The sequence below is a fragment of the Phocoena phocoena genome, chromosome 1, assembly GCF_963924675.1.
Source record: "Phocoena phocoena chromosome 1, mPhoPho1.1, whole genome shotgun sequence".
Classification (NCBI taxonomy): Eukaryota; Metazoa; Chordata; class Mammalia; order Artiodactyla; family Phocoenidae; genus Phocoena; species Phocoena phocoena.
The window spans coordinates 97,869,319-97,892,988 of NC_089219.1; the positions used below are offsets into that span (position 1 = coordinate 97,869,319).

General features: G+C 37.4%; 1 protein-coding gene across 2 annotated transcripts in view; it reads left to right on the forward strand.

Annotated features, from left to right (window-relative positions):
* Positions 1–5,426: 5,426 nt before the first annotated feature.
* CD53 (CD53 molecule) overlaps positions 5,427–23,670 on the forward strand; it is a 36,170-nt gene continuing 17,926 nt past the window's right edge. Inside the window, exons 1-2 of one of the 2 annotated variants that reach the window (XM_065877151.1) lie at positions 5,427–5,628; positions 23,336–23,415. In XM_065877151.1, the coding sequence (XP_065733223.1) occupies positions 23,353–23,415 (63 nt within the window). In that variant the 5' untranslated portion in view covers positions 5,427–5,628; positions 23,336–23,352. Of the gene's footprint in view, positions 5,629–23,335; positions 23,416–23,670 lie in introns of those variants that run through there. The other variant, XM_065877159.1, reaches the window with a different exon arrangement.

The window sequence follows — 23,670 nt, forward strand, 5'->3', positions numbered from 1 at the left end:
CAATGGTGTGTTAGTTTCTGCTTTATAACAAAGTGAATCAGTTACACATATACATATGTTCCCATATCTCTTCCTTCTTGTGTCTCCCTCCCTCCCACCCTCCCTATCCCACCCCTCCAGGCTCACAAAGCACCGAGCTGATCACCCTGTGAAATGCAGCTGCTTCCCACTAGCCATCTACGTTACGTTTGGTAGTGTATATACGTCCATGCCTCTCTCTCGCTTTGTCACAGCTTACCGTTCCCCCTCTCCATATCCTCAAGTCCATTCTCTAGTGGGTCTGTGTCTTTATTCCTGTCTTACCCCTATGTTCTTCATGACATTTTTTTTCTTAAATTCCATATATATGTGTTAGCATACAGTATTTGTCTTTCTCTTTTTGACTTACTTCACTCTGTATGACAGACTCTAGGTCTATCCACCTTATTACAAATAGCTCAATTCTATTGATTTGAGGCTTCTCCCTTTTTTTCTTGATGAGTCTGGCTAATGGTTTATCTATTTTGTTTATCTTCCCAAAGAACCAGCTTTCAGTTTCATTGATCTTTGCTATCGTTTCCTTCATTTCTTTTTCATTTATTTCTGATCTGATTTTTATGATTTCTTTCCTTCTGCTAACTTTGTGGGTTTTCTGTGCTTCTTTCTCTAATTTCTTTAGGTGCAAGGTTAGGTTGTTTATTCATGTTTCCTGTTTCTTAAGGTGGGCTTGTATTGCTCTAAACTTCCCTCTTAGAACTGCTTTTACTTCATCCTATACATTTTGGGTCGTCGTGTCTCCATTGTCATTTGTTTCTAGGTATTTTTTTATTTCCCCTTTGATTTCTTCAGTGGTCACTTCGTTATTAAGTAGTGTATTGTTTAGCCTCCATGTGTTTGTATTTTTTACAGATCTTTTCCTGTAATTGATATCTACTCTCATAGCGTTGTGGTCGGAAAAGACACTTGATACCATTTCAATTTTCTTAAATTTACCAAGGCTTGATTTGTGACCCAAGATATGATCTATCCTGGAGAATGTTCCATGAGCACTTGAGAAAAATGTGTATTCTTTTGTTTTTGGATGGAATGTCCTATAAATATCAATTAAGTCCATCTTGTTTAATGTATCATTTAAAGCTTGTGTTTCCTTATTTATTTTCATTTTGGATGATCTGTCCATTGGTGAAAGTGGGGTGTTTAAGTCCCCTACTATGAATGTGTTACTGTCGATTTCCCCTTTTATGGCTGTTAGTATTTGCCTTATGTATTGAGGTGGTCCTATGTTAGATGCATAAATATTTACAATTGTTATACCTTCTTCTTGGATCGATCCCTTGATAATTATGTAGTGTCTTTTTTGTCTCTTGTAATAGTCTTTATTTTAAAGTCTATTTTGTCTGATATGAGAATTGCTACTCCAGCTTTCTTTTGGTTTCCATTTACATGGAATATCTTTTTCCATCCCCTCACTTTCAGTCTGTATGTGTCCCTAGGTCTGAAGTGGGTCTCTTGTAGACAGCATATATGTGGGTCTTGTTTTTGTATCCATTCAGCCAGTCTGTGTTTTTTGGTGGGAGCATTTAATCCGTTTACATTTAAGGTAATTATTGATATGTATGTTCCTATTCCCATTTACTTAATTGTTTTGGGTTTGTTATTGAAGGTCTTTTCCTTCTCTTGTGTTTCTTGCCTAGTGAAGTTCCTTTAGCATTTGTTTTAAAGCTGGTTTGGTGGTGCTGAACTCTCTCAGCTTTTGCTTGACTATAAAGGTTTTAATTTCTCCATCAGATCTGAATGAGATCCTTGCTGGGTAGAATAATCTTGGTTGTATGTTTTTCTGCTTCATCACTTTAAATATGTCCTGCCAATCCCTTCTGGCTTGCAGAGTTTCTGCTGAGAGATCAGCTGTTAACCTTATGGGGATTCCCTTGTGTGTTATTTGTTGCTTTTCCCTTGCTGCTTTTAATGTGCTTTCTTTGTATTTAATTTTTGATAGTTTGATTAATATGTGTCTTGGCATGTTTCTCCTCGGATTTATACTGTATGGGACTCTCTGTGCTTCCTGGACTTGATTAACTATTTCCTTTCCTATATTAGGGAATTTTCAACTATAATCTCTTCAAATATTTTCTCAGGCCCTTTCTTTTTCTCTTCTTTTCTGGGACCCCTATAATTCGAATGTTGGTGTGTTTAATGTTGTCCCAGAAGTCTTTATCTTCCAGGTCACTTATCCGTTCTTCTGCCTCAGTTATTCTGTTATTGATCCCTTTTAGAGTATTTTTAATTTCATTTATTGTGTTGTTCATCATTGCTTGTTTCATCTTTATTTCTTCTAGGCCCTTGTTAAATGTTTCTTGCATTTTCTCTATTCTATTTCCAATTTTTTGGGTCATCTTCACTATCATTATTCTGCATTATTTTTCAGGTAGACTGCCTATTTTCTCTTCATTTGTTAGGTCTGGTGGGTTTTTAACTTACTCCTTTATCAGCTGTGTGTTTTTCTGTCTTTTCATTTTGCTTAACTTACTGTGTTTGGGGTCTCCTTGTTTCAGGTTGCAGTTTCTTAATTCCCTTTGTTTTTGGTGTCTGTCCCAAGTGGCTAAGGTTGGTTCAGTTGGTTGTGTAGGTTTCCTGGTGGAGGGGACTAGTGCCTGTGTTCTCATGGATGAGGCTGAATATTGTCTTTCTGGTGGGCTGGTCCACGTCTGGTGGTGTGTTTTGGGGTGTCTGTAGCCTTATTATGATTTTAGGCAGCCTCTCTGCTAATGGATGGGGCTGTGTTCCTGTCTTGCTAGTTGTTTGGCATAGGGTGTCCAGCACTGTAGCTTGCTGGTCATTGAGTGAAGCTGGGTCTTGGCGTTGAAATGGAGATATCTGGGAGATTTTAGCTATTTGATATTATGTGGAGCTGGGAGGTTTCTTGTGGACCAATGTCCTGAAGTTGGCTCTCCCACCTCAGAGGCACAGCACTGACTTCTGGCTGGAGCACCAAGAGCCTTTTATCCACACGGTGTTCTTTAGGATTTCTTGGGTATATTTTTCTTTGCTTTCTTTCTTTCAGGTATTTTTTTTTCCTTACTTAGTTGCAGTGAAATTTCCAGGAATGAAGCATTAGACAAGTGAATGGTCTCCAATTCAAAGCCAGGCGTTTGTCAAGCTCTTGCTAGTTCTTCTTTTCCTTGTTTCTCTGGAGGGAGAACCAGGAGGTGGTTCCAGGCTCTGTCCCTACTGCTTCCCCATGTGGACCAGTGCACACATGCCCTCTCGCTGCCTCTGCTCTTGGAGGGGCAGCTTTCTGAGAGATGAGAAGTGCTTGCAGACATCAGAACTCCAGGCTAAGATCAGAGGAACAGGACAGATTGCTTACATTTCCCCTGAAATGGTTGCTAGTGTTGGAGGGTCTCCTGCAGAGGCCAGGAGTGGCTCTGTTTCACTGTGGGGACAAGGACACTGGCAGCAGAAGTTCTGGGATGTACTCCTTGGTGTGAGCCCTCCCAGAGGCTGTCCCATTGAAGAGTTTTAAAGTGGGGAGTGACATGATTAAATATGCATTTTTAAAAGTGCTCTTCAGGACTGAGGCAGAAAACATCCAAGCTGATCTTGAAGGAGGCTGGTATCCAGTGACCCAGGAGAGAGATAAGGATTAGTGTAATGGCCATGGAGTGATAAGAAGTAGCCTGATTTGAAAAGCATTTAGGCAAAGGTATAATTTAAAACACTTTTTGGTTGATAACATTGACATAACTCTTTAGGCCCAGGATGGAGCTGCTCCTGCCCCAGGTGCCATGTCAGCAAACTGAAATTTTTTATAACTTTTGTGTCCTTGTAAATGCTTTGCTTGACTGGTCAACACATCAACTCTAGGCTCTATACTTATTTCCTTGTTCCTTCTCACCCCAAGCAAGTTTGACTATGTGGCCCCAGTCAACCAGATATTTTTCTCTTTTTCTCTTCTTTGCTCTTTATTTTCTATTCTATAAAAGCTTCCTGCTTTCTGCCCCACTTTGCAGTTCTTTGAATGGAGACTGTCTACTTCAAGAAGTGTTAAATAAAATTTGCTCCTGTCACCAAAATTGTCTTCTTTAATCATTTTTTAGCAATAATATGTGGTAGTGTGGGAGAAAGAGTAGCTTAAAAGGATGCTTTGAATCTGACTTGGGCAACTGAGAGTTTAGTCAATCTTTCCCTGAGATGGTAATGGGGGTGAGGGGGTGGAAATCAGGCTGAGTGGGAGGAAGCTGAGTTTACTAAGCTGAATTTTGGATACTGTAGTTGAGGTGCCTGTGTGGCGCTCAAGTGAGAGATCAGGTTGCACATAGAGATGTGAATCTTTGACACAGAGAGATAGTAATCAAACTCATCAAGAAGTCTTTCCTCAATTACTCCACTTCAACAGCCTGTCAGTGTGACAGCAGCCTCGGGTGAGGGGCAATGATTTCTCAGATGTGATGCTAGCTGAAGAGAGGAGAGTTTATAACAGCCTTTCCTGAAGTATAGTTACACTGAAAAATTGTTCCCTGAGAAATACCTCACACACACACACACACACACACACACACACACACATACACACACACACACATTGTTCTATAATCTAACAAGTTTGGGAAATGCTACATATTTAGGGAATGTTAAGAGAATATTAAGGACTGACACAGCACAGTCTGCAGTAAAGAACATTTTCTTCTTTGCTTAACTCAGCTTTCCCCATGAGCCAACCCTGGCCAGAAGTTATTCCAGAATCTTAATGTCTCAGGGCAAAGGAAGATAGTAGAATTATTATTGGATGTTACTATTAATAAACTGAAGCTGAGAGGTTGAGAGTTTCTCAGTATCTCACAGCTAACAGAAATAAAGCTGAGACGGAAACCCAGATGTTGGGACTCTAAACCTGGAGCTCCCTCTACTAACCAAATCATTTCTACTAGTGCCCACTCAATTGTGCCTTGGAGTTTGCTCCTGACAGTACCCTTACATAAGGACAGTCCAGCTTTTGAGACATGGAAATCTGAAAATAGTGACCCAATCAAACTGGAGACTACAGATCTTCTGGAAGGTAGTTTGAGGGATGGTGGAGAGAAGGTAGAGTGGCTTAAGAGACATTCCTAAGTCTCAGTCCTAGAAAACTTCTTAAAATATTGATTCTTGGGTTCCACTCCAGTCTGTCTACCTGAATGGGACTGGAGAAGTATGGTGGGGTCAGGCCTACTTATCCTTGAACAGATCCACAGGTAATTCTGAGATGTCACCTTGATTGAGAAGCACTGCCCTTTTCTAGACAAAAAACAATATCAAAATCTCCCCAGAACTCACCAGTTCTCACAGATTCCTGCCTGAACCAACTTGGTCGTTGAGATTTTCCTGAGTTGCAGAGAAACTGGTTTAGACATTTGGGTGGGTTGTGGAGTAAGCTTCTAAAAAGCCTCGGGGGAAGGATTGTATCTTTGAGGCTAAAGAGGGCAGGCCCAGCCCCACTTCCTCTGTCTCCTCATCTGGGCTTCCTGTCATCACAGTGTGATCACATTTATTCCCCCTTCACTTCTCCTTTTACACAAATAGCCCCAACATCCGTGTTACCAGCCTTGTCTTGGTGCCTCATTGATAATCACCAATTCTGCCTAAAGGACTGAGGAGAAGAGCCTGCAAAAGGTAAGATTGGTGATATTTTAATCTTGTTTGAGAGCAGGGACCTGAACCATATTATGTGGGCTAGGGTATCTTCTTAGGAGTCTCTGTATACCTCTCTAGTAACTACAATTTCCTGAAACTTTTGCAAATATTTACTGCAGGTAGTAAAATTATGAACAAGATTCTAGTGACCCTCAAAAGGCAATCAGGCTGGAAGGAGTTTCAATTAACTGGATTCCCATTATCTGATATCTCTTTGGGTCAGGGCATTTATGTGCTTAAATTGCTTCAGAACTTGAATTTGGGTTTGGTCATTTCTGTTGACCAGAGCCATCTGTACAAGATGAAGCTGGGGAGATTTCCTACATGTGCTGGTCTTCAGAAGATTTGTCTTGTGATTTTAAAGTGAGCAGAGAACCAACAGTCATAGTTATTTTAAAAGGTAGCTGGGAGATGCAGATCTTCTTCATCTGAGAAATTTTCAAAAGTAAAGTTAGTGACTCCCACTGTGATTCCTCAGAGACTCTAAACAGAAGGACTGATATAAATCACAATACCCAACTCAGAGTCAAGGACACAGGACATGCTCAGAACCTGTATTTCGAGAAGTAAAAGCTAGACACCACTAAGAGATGCTTAGATTTGTTGTTTTTAAAGGGCAGGAAGACCACTGTGATCCTCAGGTTTCCCCCAAATAAAATTATCCTTAGTATTCAAAACAAGAATATTGATAAATATAATATGACGTGCACCAACTTTGCATGACTTGCAAAACAAACTTGATATTGCAATGATTTCTAATTCAGGTCCCATAACTAATAATTGAGGTCTTATGGACTCAGAAAGTGATAGCTAAGCTTTGGTCCTGGCTTTCTGTAACCACTATAGTCACTGGGGGTAAGGTTACCACAGGGAGCTCTAGATGAAAGCTTTCTCCTTCCAATATTTGCAAGGATCTTACTGGGAATAGAGAGTAAAGTCCCCTAGAACCACACTCACCCACCTAACAATGAGGCATGGGAATGGGGAAAAGGGCTCTAGATTCCCAAAGCACCTCAGGGACTATTGCACTTTGAATTTAAAAAATAATCAGATGTTAAGTACCTCCTAGGGCCAGGCACTGTGCCTGGGAGGAAGGGGCAAAGTAGAAGGAAGATATTTGCCCAAAAAACAATCTTGCCCTTAAAGAACTCCCTTGGGAGATAAGAAATATCAGATATGTATGCAAGGGCTTTGGAAGAGAACTGAACAAAAGCAGAATCTTAGCTGCTGGCTAAACAAAGAAGTTTTGCTTTCTCAATCTCTGCCAGAATCTGCACTATTTTGAAATTGTGGTTAAATTAGAGCAGAGGCTGAACTGAAACATGATTTCCTGTGATGTTTCCTGTGTAGGCCAGTTAGAGTATTTAACCTTTAAATGAAAGGATTGGACACCTTTATACCAGCAAGGAATGATTCAAAGCCCAGCCTTTTACATCTACTACTATCTAAGTGACCTTGCATTTGGTAATTGACAAGAGACACACGCTGGAAACCTCAAACTCTGTTGGTCTTTAGTTTCTTATGTCCTCAGGTTGACTTCTGACCGTGCAGAGGGCTTCAGACTAGGACCTGAGGTCTGTTTAAACTTCCTCACTCCTACTTTGCAACATGCCAGCAGCTAGGCATATGCTAAACACTGGAGACCCAAGGATAACTGATGTGGTTATCAATTTCAAAGCATTTGTAGAGTAACATGAAGGACAGACACAGCAATACAAAAGTATGACACAATGTGAACTTTTCTATAATGGAGCAAGTGTGTGCACAAAATGTAGGAGTTCAGGAGTGTGCCAAAGACTCCCTGGGAGAGGTGACTGCTTGGGTTCATTTTCAGGGAAGGATGAGTTTGCTATGGAGACTGGGGGTAATGGCATTTCAGACAAGACACAGTATATGCAAACTCAAAGAAATGTGAACACCCAGGCATGCTAGAAATGAGAATAAGAAAATGAGATTGGACTATAACAAACCATGGTTGCAGGACCACAGGAAGTAGGAAATTTCTCCTACTTGGTTCTGGAACCCCAACACCTGAAAGTGGAAGGCAAGATCTCTAACCAGGAGGGTCCCAAGCCCAGCCCTGGATGGAGCTATGCCTGAAAACTCCACTTGACAGGCTTGATGGAATGTGGCTTGAAATGAGGGTGAGAGTCAGATTTCTTCTTCTTCAACCTAGGTTTTCCCCCTAGATTTAAGTGAAAGGTGGAGCTTTTTGCAAGATTACAGACATTCTCTTTCTCTCAGCTTCTGTTTCTGGAAATGCTGTGTTGATTTAGTCATAGTGGTTTGGTTTATGTTCCTGAAATAGTCAGCCTACAGTACTTCCTGTACCGAGTGAGCATCCAATGTGTGCAGATCACCATGGGCCTAGAGACTGGACACTTGCCTTCAGGAACCTCCAGGACCCAGCTGCCACTGCAGGTGCAGAGCACTGAATGTCTAATGCAGAGACATTAGACAGCTCTGCAGAGTGGGTCTCCAGGGTGGCTGCTGGGACAGAGGATTGCAACTGGTGCTTGGGTGGTCAGTTTGGGAAGGCCGTCTGGAAGTAGGCCTTCTGAAAGAGGAAGATAACATTTTTCCAAAGCCAGTGGGTGAGCCCTCAGGCCATCCATCTCTGTGCTGGGATATAGAGGCAATTCCTCTATTCATTTCCCATTACACAGTAGAGTTCCTACCCAAGCAGTAGCAACAATACATCCTAGCTATGGCCAAAAGTTGTTCAGCCACAAGGATACATTTCCACAAACATTTAAAATAAATGCACTATATTCCAAGTGTTAGAATGTTGACACTTAAAGGGAACTTAGAGATTATTTAAGCTTAAATAAATTGTCCAACTCATAATGGGAGCCCTGTTCTGCTATTATAACATTCCAATCTGTATATTTTTCAGGTCAGGTGACTTGTCCAAAGTCATAAAATTACTTAACTAGCTATCTAGAATGTTTCCTGAGTCTCTGTGAAATGTTCTTTTCTCCACACTACACTATACACCTTTTCTTATAGACTTCTTTTTAAATAGGCATCATTAAACTGTGTTATTTGTTCACATAAAGAAGTTTCTAGTGCTTTTTAACATAGGTAGACATGAAAATACAACTTAACTATAAATCCAGATGATCTGAAATCAATATGCTAACAAATCAAGTATTTAATATTTATTTAATTTGTCAAATTTTGTTTGACATTTTATATTTCAGGAGAACTAAAGAATAAAGGTGAGAAATGATTTTGATAACTCACATCTTTTAAAATTTGTTCAAGTAAATTTGAACTCATGGCTTAATATTTACTCTATATTAGGAACAAATAGAGGCCTTAAAGAATTATCCCATGGTTTATTCTTCTAAACATAGTTATTGTAGAATCACAGTATTTATACCATGAGGGACTTAAATCGTAATGATTTCAAGATAGGTATCCTTCAGATCATTTACTTATGTTCAACTTTTTTTTTTTTACTTTGACAAAAATTTGTACTTACAGAAAAGTTACAAAAACAATACAAAGAATTTCTGAATCCCCTTCATTCAGATTTCTCAAATATTAACATTTTATCACATTTTCTTTATCCTTCTCCAGCTTTCTCATTTGAGAGTAATTGCTGACGTGATATCTTTTCCCCTTAAGTGTTTTAGTGTGTATTTTCTACAAACGAAAACATCATTTTATATATCCACTTTACAATGATCAAAATCAAGTTTTAACACTGATACAATACTATTACCACTCTATAGATTTTATTCAGATTCCACCAATTGCCTACTAATATATTTTACAGCCAAGGGAAATCTCTGATCATACATTGTTTTACACCATCGTCTCTCTAGTCTCCTATCTGGAACGGTTCCTGAGTCTTTCTTTGTGTTTCATGATGCTGATATTCTTGAAGAGTACAGGCAAGTATTTTCTAGACTGTCTCTCCATTTTGGTATTTCTGATGTTTCCTTGTGACTAGATTTAGGCTATTCCAACTTTTGTGAGGAATATCACAGAAATGGCTTTCATTATCCGACAGAGAGCCTTGTCCACCGTGGGCATAGCTTGCCTGAACACACCATGGACAGGTCTCTAGGACAGGGAACCTCCACAGCAAAATTCTACATATTTTATGCTAAGGAAAGAGAACCACTAGTCCACTGACTCTGGAACAATGGTAACTGTTTTATGTAACTGTTCCTGATTTACAGAGAGCCCTTGTTATATAAGTCCCTGTCTCAGCTCAGCTGCTAGGAGCATCTATGATTTTTCTGTTGAGTGATGATCTTCCTAAGCTCCCAAATGGAGGAAAATGAGACCCCCAAGATCATCTGGATTTGTTTTTCCTCGTTTCTTCTCTTCTCTTTGCTTCTTCCTTCTTTCTCTCTTTTATAAATTACCAATTCCTCTCCCTTGAGGACAGCCTTGAAAGGAAAATTTCATCTGAACACAATTTCAGGGAAGAATAAGATGACAGACACATTCCTTTGACAAAGTGATGGAGAGGTGAGAGGAAACTAATACATGAAAGTTGATAGTTTGATTTGGTTTAATTTTAGTATCACCCTTTCCCCTGTAACTACTTGTTACTCCATGAATAGACAGAAACGCAAAACCCATATCCTACCTCAGCCACTGCTCACAGGGGTTCAGACAGAAAGATGGAAGGAGTCCTCCTGGAGGCTCATCACATTGCAGCGGGGGGAGTTGAGTTGGGAAGTGAGAGGTAAGAACTCAGAACCTGGGACAATGAAAGGAACGTAGGCTTGGGAGACTGAAAGACCTTGGCCTGTGCCCTGTCGTTGTTGATTATTAGCTGGGTGATCTTGTGCCAGTTACATAGGCTGTCTGTCTTGGACTTCCTGTTTGAAAAGTGGGGCTATTGACACCTAAGTTACGAGGTTGATATGAGGATTATAAATAAAATTTATTTATGAAAAGCTTGGCATTTTGCAGAGTTCAGTGAACTATATCATTTATCTAAATTTATTTTGTCAAGACGGCCATAATTTGGGAGCCCTTATGGAGAACAGATTTCCTTTCCTATTTAGAAAAAAAAACTTATGTTAATAATGGCCCCAATATTGTTCAGTGATGAATTAAAGACCTCCACAGACTCTGTGTAGGAATAAATGGGAAGCCAATACTTACCTTGCTGGATGTAAGAACATTACATGTTCTTCTATGTAAATTAGCAAATAGATCTGTATATCAAGAAATGTCTGGAAAGATGTTCACCAAAAATGTTAATGGTGGTTATCTCTGGGATGTGGAGTTTCAGAAGATTTTATGTTTTTTTCTTTGTACTCTCTTTATGGTTTAAATTTTTTCACAAGAACACACAAAACTTTTTTAAAAAGATATTTACAAAAAATGAAACAAGCAAAGGATTACTAAAAAGGTGTTCTGGCACCTAATGTATTTTATTCCTGAAAATCTAGCAGAAATTTCAGAGTCACCCTTAAGAATTGACTGTTAGGGAAGCTCTGAACCTGATCTTTTCCTCAGTTTTCACTGAACCAGGCACTCTGATACTGAACCATCCAGGAAATATTATCTCATTTAACTCTCAGAACAACCTATGAGGTATGTATTAATGTATCACCATTTTAAAGATGAGGAAATTGGAAAAGTTAGAGAGATTAAGGAAGTTGCCTAGGGCCATACTTCTGGTATGTACCACTGGTAGAATTCAAAACTAAACTTGCCCGCATCCATTACTAGTGTTTGTCAAACTGTGTTCCATGGAACACTATGTTCTCTGAGCTGTTAATAAGTAACCTGTAATATATGAATAGGTTTGTAGTTATATAAGTAGACTTTTCTCTTAAACACCCACAATGTACATTAGTACATATCAGTTTTCACAGAAGTCACTCATTAAAAAACTCTTCATTATTTTATGTTTTATTTAATCTCACTTCCAAAATTATTGACCATGGATTCCTCTCATTCCCTATGGTTTTGTTTGTTTTTGTTTGTTTGAGGAATATTTATTAACATCTCATAAATCTAATAGTCCGTGTAACACCAAAGCTGTCTTGCTGTGACTCCAAATCTAAAATTGGATCAGATAAGGCTGGAGAGCAAGAATTGATAGTTTCTTGAAAGTTCTGTCCAACTTTAGCCACTTCTAAGCTTGATTACCTTCAAGACTGTATTAGATGACCTGCAAGTATGGGTTAAAGAAAAGAAAGAGATTGAACTAGAAATCCATGAGACAGCTTATCAGCCTGAGCTCTTTGCTTGGAGGAAAATTAGTAAAGGGTGAACTTCCTCCCTGGCCTCCACGTTGGGTGTGGGAGGTGCTGCAATTAACTGCAGTTCAGTCACGGAGGTTTCCTGGAAACTGACGTCAGGGGCTTTCTTCACAGGGCCACATTAGTCACAGATTTTGACTGCAGAGGGGTGTCAGTTTTTCCAGTGGGGTTGGAAGGGGTGGAAACTCAATAACTGACCAGCTACAGTGAAGAAAGGAAAGGGGAATTCTCTCTTGATTTATGTAAAAACTGGGTTCGTTGTTGCATATGGTAAAAGTAGTAATGATCTTCACAAAATGGGCGGCTTTTCTCCTTCCGTTTGGTGCAAGTCTAAGTGGAAAATCAGGAAGGAGAAAGAGGTTCTTTTTCCTGTCTGTGAAGGAAAGAATCAGTGGGGATATCCGCAGGTTTGTGGGCACCTCATTAGTTGGTGCTCTGTGGACAATTAGATTACAGGGTCCTGAAGCAGCTGTCACAGGATCTGAAGATATTGGACATGAGATGACTCTAGGAGGCATCTGGCCCAGTCTTCTTCTGGGTCGGTTATTTTCAATGTCTAAAAGATTAGATTAATGGCACAATAAATCTCAAGCCCAAAGCTCCTCACTCTGCAGTGTCATGTTCATTCCACTACACAGGATAATTTAGAGTTAATGAGCAAATTTCCAGTCATTTGTTCATTCAACCATCTTACTTTTTTAGTGTAATTAGGTACTGTGTTAGGCCTCGAGGATTCAAAGATGAATCCCTCAAGGAGCTGACAGTCTAGTGAGCTGAGACTCAGGATGATTAGTAGCTAACCTAATTAAGGGGTCACAGGGAAAAAAAGGGGCAAATTCCAGCAAAGGACTGCTGAGCAAAGGTAAGGAAGGAAGAATGGAGAAAAGTATTCATTAGTTACTTGCTAGATTTTAAAGTATAAGACCAAGAATGTTGTTATAAATTTGGAGAGATGGACAGGAACATATTAGGAAGGACCTTTTAACATATGTATACATGCATAAAACCATAACTACACTGTAAATTAACAACACTTTAATACAAAAAATAAACAAATAAATAAATAAAGTTGTATTTATTTTTCTATTTTCTATTTTTTATATTTTATATTTTTTTTTAATTTTTTTATATTTTATATATTTTTTTATATTTTTTATATTTTTTATATTTTATATATATATATTTTCTATTTTATATTTCTATTGTATATTTTCCTCTAAAAAAAAAACTGAAGAGGAACAGTCAGCTCTACCTACTACCAGTACCTCCCATCAGGAAACCTACACAAGTCTCTTAGATAGACTCATCTACCAGAGGGAAGACAGCAGAAGGAAGAATAACTGCAATCTTGCAGCCTCTGAAACAAAAACCACATTCAGAGAAAGATAGACAAGATGAAAAGGCACAGGCCTATGTACCAGATGAAGGAACAAGATAAAACCCCAGAAAAACAACCAAACGAAGCAGAGATAGGCAACCTTCCAGAAAAAGAATTCAGAATAATGATAGTTAAGATGATCCAGGACCTCGGAAAAAGAATGGAGGCAAAGATCGAGAAGATGCAAGAAAGGTTTAACAAAGACATAGAAGAATTAAAGAACAAACAAACAGAGATGAATAATAAAATAACTGAAATGAAAACTACACTAGAAGGAATCAATAGCAGAATAACTGAGGCAGAAGAATGGATAAGTGACCTGGAAGATAGAATGGTAGAATTCACTGCTGAGAAACAGAATAAAGAAAAAAGAATGAAAAGAAATGAAGACAGCATAAGAGACCTCTGGGACAGCATTAAATGCAACAACATTTGCATTATAGGGGCCCCAGAAGGAGAAGAGAGAGAGAAAGGATCAGAGAAAACATTTGCAGAGATTATAGTCGTAAACTTCCCTAACATAGGAAAGGAAATAGCCACCCAAGTCCAGGAGGCGCAGCAAGTCCAATACAGGATAAACCCAAGGAAAAACACGCTGACACACATAGTAATCAACTTGGCAAAAATTAAAAACAAAGAAAAATGATTGAAAGCAACAAGAGATAAATGACAAATAACATACAAGGGAACTCCCATAAGGTTAACAGCTTATTTCTCAGCAGAAACTCTACAAGCCAGAAGGGAGTGACATGATATACTTAAAGTGATGAAAGGGAAAAACCTACAACCAAGATTACTCTACCTGGCAAGGATCTCATTCAGATTCGATGGAGAAATCAAAAGCTTTACAGACAAGCAACAGCTAAGAGAAGTCAGCACCACCAAACCAGCTCTACAACAAATGCTAAAGGAACTTCTGTAAGTGGGAAACACAAGAGAAGAAAAGGACCTACAAAAACAAACCCAAAACAATTAAGCAAATGGTCATAGGAACATACATATCGATAATTACCTTAAACGTGAATGGATTAAATGCTCCAACCAAAAGACACAGGTTTGCTGAATGGATACAAAAACAAGACCCATATATATGCTGTCTACAAGAGACCCACTTCAGACCTAGGGACACATACAGACTGAAAATGAGGGGATGGAAAAAGATATTCCATGCAAACGGAAATCAAAAGAGAGCTGGAGTAGCAATACTCATATCAGATAAAATAGACTTTAAAATAATGAATGTTACAAGAGACAAAGAAGGACACTACATATTGATCAAGGGATCAATCCAAGAAGAAGATATAGCAATTATAAATATATATGCACCCAACATAGGAGCACCGCAATACATAAGACAACTGCTAACAACTGTTAGAGGAAATCAACAGTAACACAATAATAGTGGGGCACTTTAACACCTCACTTACACCAATGGACAGATCATCCAAAATGGAAATAAATAAGGAAACAGAAGCTTTAAATGACACAATAGACCAGATAGATTTAATTGATATTTATAGGACATTCCATCCAAAAACAGCAGATTACACTTTCTTCTCAAGTGTGCACAGAATATTCTCCAGGATAGATCACATCTTGGGTCACAAATCCAGCCTCAGTAAATTTAAGAAAATAGAAATATCAAGCATCTTTTCTGACCACAATGGTATGAAATTGGAAATGAATTACAGGGGAAAAAACATAAAAAACACAAACAGTTGGATGCTAAAAACTCTGCTACTAAATAACCAGGATATCACTGAAGAAATCAAAGAGGAAATCAAAAAATACCTAGAGACAAATGACAATGAAAACATGACAATCCAAAATCTATGGGATGCAGCAAAAGCAGTTCTAAGAGGGAAGTTTATAGCTATACAAACCAGCTCAAGGAAAAAGAAAAATCTCAAACAAACAGTCCAACCTTACACCTAAAGGAACTAAAGAAAGAAGAAAAAACAAAACCCAAAGTTAGCAGAAGGAAAGAAATCATAAAGATCAAAGCAGAAATAAATGAAATAGAAACAAAGAAAACAATAGCAAAGATCAATAAAACTAAAAGGTGGTTCTTTGAAAAGATAAACAAAATTGATAAACCATTAGCAAGACTCATCAAGAAAAAGAGGGAGAGGACTCAAATCAATAAAATCAGAAATGAAAAAGAAGTTACAACAAACACTGGAGAAATACAAAGCATCCTAAGAGACTACTACAAGCAAATCTATGCCAATAAAATGGACAACCTGGAAGAAATGGACAAATTCTTAGAAAGTTATAACCTTCCAAGACTGAACCAGGAAGAAAGAGAAAATATGAACAGACCAATCACAAGTAATGAAATTGAAACTGTGATTAAAAATCTTCCAACAAACAAAAGTCCAGGACAAGATGGCTTCACAGGTGAATTCTATCAAACATATAGAGAAGAGCTAACACCCATCCTTCTCAAACTCTTCCAAAAAATTGCAGAGGAAGGCACACTCCCAAATTCATTCTATGAGGCCACCATCACCCTGATACCAAAACCAGACAAAGATACTACAAAAAAGAAAATTACAGACCAATATCAGTGATGAATATAGATGTAAAAATCCTCAACAAAATTATAGCAAGCAGAATCCAACAACACATTAAAAGGATGATACACCATGATCAAGTGGGATTTATCCCAGGGATGCAAGGATTCTTCAATATACACAAATCAATCAATGTGATACACCATATTACCAAATTGAAGAATAAAAATCATATGATCATCTCAATAGATGCAGAAAAAGCTTTTGACAAAATTCAACACCCATTTATGATAAAAACTCTCCAGAAAGTGGGCATAGAGGGAACCTACCTTAACATAATAAAGGCCATATATGACAAACCCACAGCAAACATCATTCTGAATGGTGAAAAACTGAAAGCATTTCTTCTAAGATCAGGAAATAGACAAGGATGTCCACTCTCACCACTATTATTCAACATAGTTTTGGAAGTCCTAGCCATGGCAATCAGAGAAGAAAAAGAAATAAAAGGAATAAAAATTGGAAAAGAAGAAGTAAAACTGTCACTGTTTGCAGATGACATGATACTATACATATAGAATCCTAAAGATGCCACCAGAAAACTACTAGAGGTAATCAATGAATTTGGTAAATTTGCAGGATACAAAATTAATGCACAGAAGTCTCTCGCATTCCTATACACTAATGCTGACAAATCTAAAAAGGAAACTAAGGAAACACTTCCATTTACCATTGTGACAAAAAGAATAAAATATCTAGGAATAAACCTTCCTAGGGAGAAAAAAGACCTGTATGCAGAAAACTATGACACTGATGAAAGAAATTAAAGATGATACCAACAGATGGAGAGATATACCATGTTCTTGGATTGGAAGAATCAATATTGTGAAAATGACTGTACTACCCAAAGCAATCTACAGATTCAGTGCAATCCCTATTGAATTACCAATGGCATTTTTTAGGAACTAGAACAAAAAATCTTAAAATGTGTATGGAGACACAAAAGACTCTGAATAGCCAAAGCAGTCTTGAGGGGAAAAAACGGAGCTGGAGGAATCGGACTCCCTGACTTCAGACTATACTACAAAGCTACAGTAATCAATACAATAGGGTACTGGCACAAAAACAGAAATATAGATCAATGGAACAAGATAGAAAGCCTAGATTTAAACCCACGCACCTATGGTCAACTAATCTATGACAAAGGAGGCAAGGATAGACAATGGAGAAAAACCAGTCTCTTCAACAAGAGGTGCTGGGAAAACTGGACAGCTACATTAAAAGAATGAAGTTAGAACACTCCCTAACACCATACACAAAAATAAACTCAAAATGGATTAGAAACCTAAATGTAAGACCAGACACTATAAAACGCTTAGAGGAAAACATAGGAAGAACACTCTGACATAAATCACAGCAAGATCTTTTTTGATCCACCTCTTACAGTAATGGAAATAAAAACAAAACTAAACAAATGGGACCTAATGAAACTTAAAAGCTTTCACACAGCAAAGGAAACCACAAACAAGATGAGAAGACAACCGTCAGAATGGGAGAAAATATTTGCAAATGAATCAATGGACAAAGGCTTAATTTCCAAAATATATAACCAGCTCATGCAGCTCAATATTAAAAAAAACAAACAACCCAATCCAAAAATGGGCAGAAGAACTAAATAGACATTTCTCCAAAAAAAACATACAGATGGCCAAGAAGCACATGAAAATCTGCTCAACATCACTAATTATTAGAGAAATGCAAATCAAAACTACAATGAGGTATCACCTCACACCAGTTAGAATTGGCTTCATGAGAAAATCTACAACCAACAAATGCTGGAGAGGGTGTGGAGAAAAGGGAACCCTCTTGCACTGTTGGTGGGAATGTGAATTGATACAGCCACTATGGAGAACAGTATGGAGGTTCCTTAAACAACTAAAAATAGAATTACCATATGATCCAGCAATCCCACTACTGGGCATATACCCAGGGAAAACCACAATTCAAAAAGACACATGCACCCCAATGTTCACTGCAGCACTAGTTACAATAGCCAGGTCATGGAAGCAACCTAAATGCCCATCGACAGACGAATGGGTAAAGAAATGTGGTACATATATACAATGGAATATTACTCAGCCGTAAAAGTGAACAAAATTGGGTCATTTGTTGAGACATGGATGGATCTAGAGACTGTCATATAGAGTGAAGTAAGTCAGAAAGAGAAAAACAAATATTGTATATTAATGCATATATGTGGAACCTAGAAAAAATGGTACAGATGAACCAGTTTTCAGGGCAGAAATTGAGACACAGATATAGAGAACAAACAGATGGACACCAAGGGGGAAAGCCACGGGTGGGTGGGTGTGATGGTGTGATGAATTGGGCGATTGGGATTGACATGTATACACTGATGTGTATAAAATTGATCACTAATAAGAACCTGCTGTATAAAAAGATAAAATAAAATTCAAAAATTAAAAGAAAGATGTTAAGCTGTGACAGCAATAGGAAAAGAATACCAACCGCACGCAGTAGCTACCTAAAAAAATAAAATAAAATAACCGTCACTACATTCAAAGTAATAAACATATTCATCACTCACAAAATATTGTTCATGGTCTTTTGTGATCTCTTCTTCTTGTCCTTCCCTGCTCCCCCTCTATTTACCCCATGCCATACTCGTCTACCCTAGTCCCCAGGCAATCATCCATCTGCTTTCTTTTGCCATAGTTTTCATTTTCTAAAATGTTATATAACTGTAATCACACATTAGGTACTCCTGTTTTGTCTCGCTTCTTTCACTCACCTTAATCATTTGGAGATTCGTCTATGCTCTAGAGTGTACCAACAGTTCATTCCTTTTTATTCCTGAGTAGTATACCATTATATAGTTATACCACTGTTTATTTATCCATTCACCTGTTGTTAGAGCTCTAGGTTGTAAATTAGCTTCCTGGACCTAATTCCAATATATGTGTGTGAGGCGGCTTCCCCACACTAACAAGCAATTCTTGGAGACAAGCAGAGTGTCCAAGAATTCAACTCAATTCTGACACTGTCTACCCAGAGATAGAATCATATTCCATGAGTAAAGAGCTCAGTCCCACAAGACTTCCTTCCATTTAAGATACCAGTCCCAAGCCCAGGTTGTAACCTGTGCTTCTGACCTACTTCCTATAAGTCAGAGGTTCCCATAACTTCTTTTTGGAATCTGGATAGAAACCCTTTATCTCATATGTGATTTGGAAATATTTTCTCCTCATCTGTGGCTTGTCTTTTCTTTCTCTTAACAGTATCTTTTGAAGAGCAGAATTTTTAAAAAAAATTTATAGAAGTCTAATTTATCAGTTCTTTTATGGATTGTGCTTTTGGTGCCTTATCGGAGAATTCTTTGCCTATCGAGGTTGCAAATATTTTCTCCTATATTTTCTTCTGGAGTATTGTAGTTGTAGGTTTTATATTTAGGTCTATGACCTATTTTTTACTTAATTTTTGAGATATATGTATCCAAATTCATTTTTTTGCATATTTGCAATATCCAATTGTTCCAGTATCATGTTCAAAAAAATATCCTTTCTCTGTTGTATTAACTTTTTATCTTTGTTGCAAATCAATTGTTCACATATGTCTAGTTCTCTATTCTGTTCCATTAATCTATTTGTTTATTTTCATGCCAATACTCTGCCTTCTTTATTGTTGTAACTTCATAGAAAGTAGCAAAATCAGGTAGTGCTTGTCCTCCACCTTTGTTCTTTATCAAATTTGTTTTTGCTATTCTAAGACCTTTGCATTCCCAAGTGAATTTTAGAATCAATATTCAAATGTCTACAAAGATATCTGCTGTGACATTGATTGCAATTACAATGAATCTATCGATAAATTTGGGAAGAATTGACATTTTAACAGCACTGTCTCTTAGCCCATGTACATGGTATATCTCTCCATTTATTTATATCTTTTTCAATTTCTCTCAGCAATGTTTTTTTGTTTATTTATGTTTGGTTTTTAGTTTTCAGTGTGTAGATGTTTCACATCTTTTGTAAGATTAATTCTTAAATATTTCATAGTTTGATGCTATTGTAAATGTATTTTTTAAAAATTGAGTTCTGAATATTTGTTGTTAATATGCAGAAGAACTATGGATTTTCTTTCTTTATTTAAGTATAGTTGATTTATAATATTGTGTTATTTCAGGTGTACAGCATAGTGATTCAGTATTTTTGCAGATTATACTCATTATAGGCTATTACAAGATGATGCATATAATTCCCTGTTCTATGCAGTATATCCTTGCTGCTTATGTATTTTTTATATATAGTAATTTGTATCTGTTATCCCATACCTTTAATTTGTTCCTCCATCTTCCCTCTCCCATTTGGTAAACACAAGTTTATTTTCTATATCTATGAATCTGTTTCTGTTCTGCATATTCATTTATTTTTATTATATTTTAGATTCCACATGTAAGCGATATCATATAGTATTTGACTTTCTCTGACTTATTTAACTATGCACAATATTCTCTAGGTCCATCCACATTGTTGCAAATGGCAGTATTTCATTCTTTTTTATGGCTAATATATATATTATATATATATATTTCTTTATTCAATTCAATATGTTCTTTATTCAATTGTCTGTTGATAGGCACTTGGGTTGCTTCCATGTCTTGGCTATTTTCAAGAGCCAATAGGCTATGAACTTTAGGGTGCAATTATCTTTTTGGATTAGAGTTTTTGGTTTTTCTCAGTATATAACCATGAGTAGAACTGCTAGACAATATGGTAGTTCTATTTTTAGTTTTTTGAGGAACCTCCATAGTTCCTTAGTGGTGGCACCAATTTACATTTCCACCAACAGTGTACAAGGATTCCCTTTTCTCCACATCCTCACCAACATTTGTTATTTGTAGACTTTTTGATGACAGCCATTCTGACAGATGTGAGGTGATACCTCACTGTGGTTTTGATTTGCATTTCTCTAATAATTAATGATGCTGAGTATCTTTTCATGTGCCTGTTAGCCATCTATCTGTATGTCTTCTTTGGAAAAATGTCTGTTCAAGTCTTCTGCCCGTTTTTGATTGGATTATCTGGTTTTTTGATATTGAGTTGTATGAGCTGTTTATATATTTTGGATACTAACCCCTTGTTGGTTGCATAATTTGCAAATATTTTCTCCCATCCCATAGGTTGTTTTTTTATTTTGTTGATGGTTTCCTTTGCTGTGCAAAAACTTTTAACTTTAATTAGGTCTCATTTGTTTAGCTTTGCTTTTATTTCTTTTGCCTTAGGAGACTGATGCAAGAAAATATTGCTATGATTTATGTTGAGAGTGTTCAGCCTATGTTCTCCTCTAGGAGTTTTATAGTTTCTGGTCTTACATTTAGGTATTTAAACCATTTTGCATTTATTTTTGTATATGGTGTGAGAGAATGTTCTAACCTCTCTGTTTTACATGTGGCTGTCCAGTTTTCCCAGCACAACTTTTTGAAGAGACTGTCTTTTCTCCATTGTGTATTCTTGCCTCTTTTGTCATAGATTAATTGATCATAGGTGCATAGATTTATTTCTGGGCTCTCTATTCAGTTCCATTGACCTATGTATCTGTTTTGGGCTGATACCATGTTGTTTTGATTACTGTAACTTTGTATTGATCTTATGGATAAAATCTTATAGAAAAGCCCACAAGAACTTTTTGGCCAACGCAATAGTACGTGTGAAGTCTGGGAGGGTTATAATCCCAGCTTTGTTCTTTTTTCTCTGTACATTGACCAAGTATCTCCCAGACTAAGATATATCTATGGATAAATTATTTGTTTAACTAGAATTTTAATTAATTTAACTCTTAAGATGTAAAATTTACCAGTCCTTATCTCCAAATTTTTGAGATTCCTTACAATAGCCCTTTGCACAGGCAATATCAGGTAATGAAATAGACTTGACTATGTCAAGTCCCAAAGAACAGTACTAACTGCCATGGAAATACAAAGATTTTCAGCCGGATTGATGAAGGAGGTGACATTCAAATAAACACATTCAAATGAGTGTAGTCTTTTTGAGCAGTTAACTCTTAACTATGAGGTCTGGAAAATACTCAAATCCATCTAAATAAACATGGGTTCCATTTATTGAGTCATACATCAGTCTCTTTGGTAAGATGATTTAACCTTTACTTCTACCCTATAATGTATAAGTATTACCTCATTTTACACAGGGATAAATTGTAACTGGAAATGTTAAGTAGGTTCACAAATCTCACACACCTGTTCAGTGACATAGGTGAAAGTTGACTTCAACTTTGACTTCAAAGCCTATGTAATAAATCATTATACTTTTATTTTTTTACCTCTTAAGCATTTCCAAATAAAATTAAAATCTACCTTTATTTTAACTTGGTTAAAGTAATTATTAACAATTAAGAATAATTCTGAGGGTCAAGATAAGAAGGAAGGGAAAAGAGAAGGACAAAATAAAGAAATAGGAAAATGGTGTGAGATAGATATAAGTATTTGACCTTTTTAACAGAGAAGATTACTCTATTATGTAACATAAGTACCTCATCAGGCTTATTTATAGCCTGAATGAACTATCACTTAAGACTATCTGATTTCTGGGTATCTTGACACTGCAATGAAGGTATGATGGATTATAAAAGCAATCTATGCACTAGAAAAAGCATAGTTCTAATGGGAGAAAAAAAAATTGACTTTATTGCTTTGTATATCAGTCTTATGTGCAGTTTTAAAATATGAGTCACTATACAGAAACTCATTACTTCTGAGAGAAAATTCAAAACCGTGTATCTGGATCTCTATAATTGAGGACCAGACTGTGGATACTGATGTCCTCACTGAAAAATGAAATTATATTTTTAAAAATTTCAAGCTCTCATTGTAATCTCTTTTTGTTTCTTCACTGGATATTTGTTGCTCAATGTTATCTCTGCTGTAAGGTTGACATTTTCTGGAGGATTGCTATTGCTTAGTCATGTTTATATCTTCCACAGCACTTAGAACAGAAAACACCATATATGTTTCTTCAGTAGAAGGATGAATGAGGCATAGATATGTTCCCCACATTTTCATGTGGAGAAGTTCATAGACCAAATGTAGAGTGTATATGCATCTCAGGGTATATAAGAAACTGGTGGATCAAGTCACTGACCTCCACAGCTGAATGACCAGCCTATCCCTGATCCCAGGGCTTCCTTCAGTCCCTGAGCACTGACATGGTATGTGTCACTGACTCAGCCTCCTCTAAGAATGGGTCTATTGCTTACTTCTAGAGTGCTTAATTTAATGTTAAGCATCTTTAGCTTGCTGAATTGAAACAAACGTGGTGTCCAAGATGAACCAATTGGTTCCTCAGTTCAGAGACTAAAAGAGCAAGAAGTTTGGGGAAACTTTCCAGAAAAGATTCACAGCTCAAACTCAAGGTGATGCTGGAGATCCTTGAACCCTGGACATATGTGTCCTCTGATCTCTGGTGCCACTTTGCAGAGCCAGGTCACTTATGTCCTCTTTTCTTCCTTCTACATTTTAGGGCAAGAATATCTCAGCATGGGCATGAGTAGCTTGAAATTGCTGAAGTATGTCCTGTTTTTCTTCAATTTGATCTTCTGGGTAAGTCTGTCTCTTCTGAGCATGGTTGAACTCACCTCTTCCTAGCTACACTTTACTTCTCTCTCCTCTCCTGAAGAGCCTGGTGTGGAGTGGAACCCACACATGCCCAGGTCAGGTGCAGTATACACAGCCTAAGAAGAAGGGGATGATAATTTTCTCCCCTCTTTCCATCCTGCCATAATATAAGCCTGCAAAATTGAAAGATACCAGTGCAGTAGAGGATACTGTTTCTCTGGGAGCTTTAGGCTATTACTG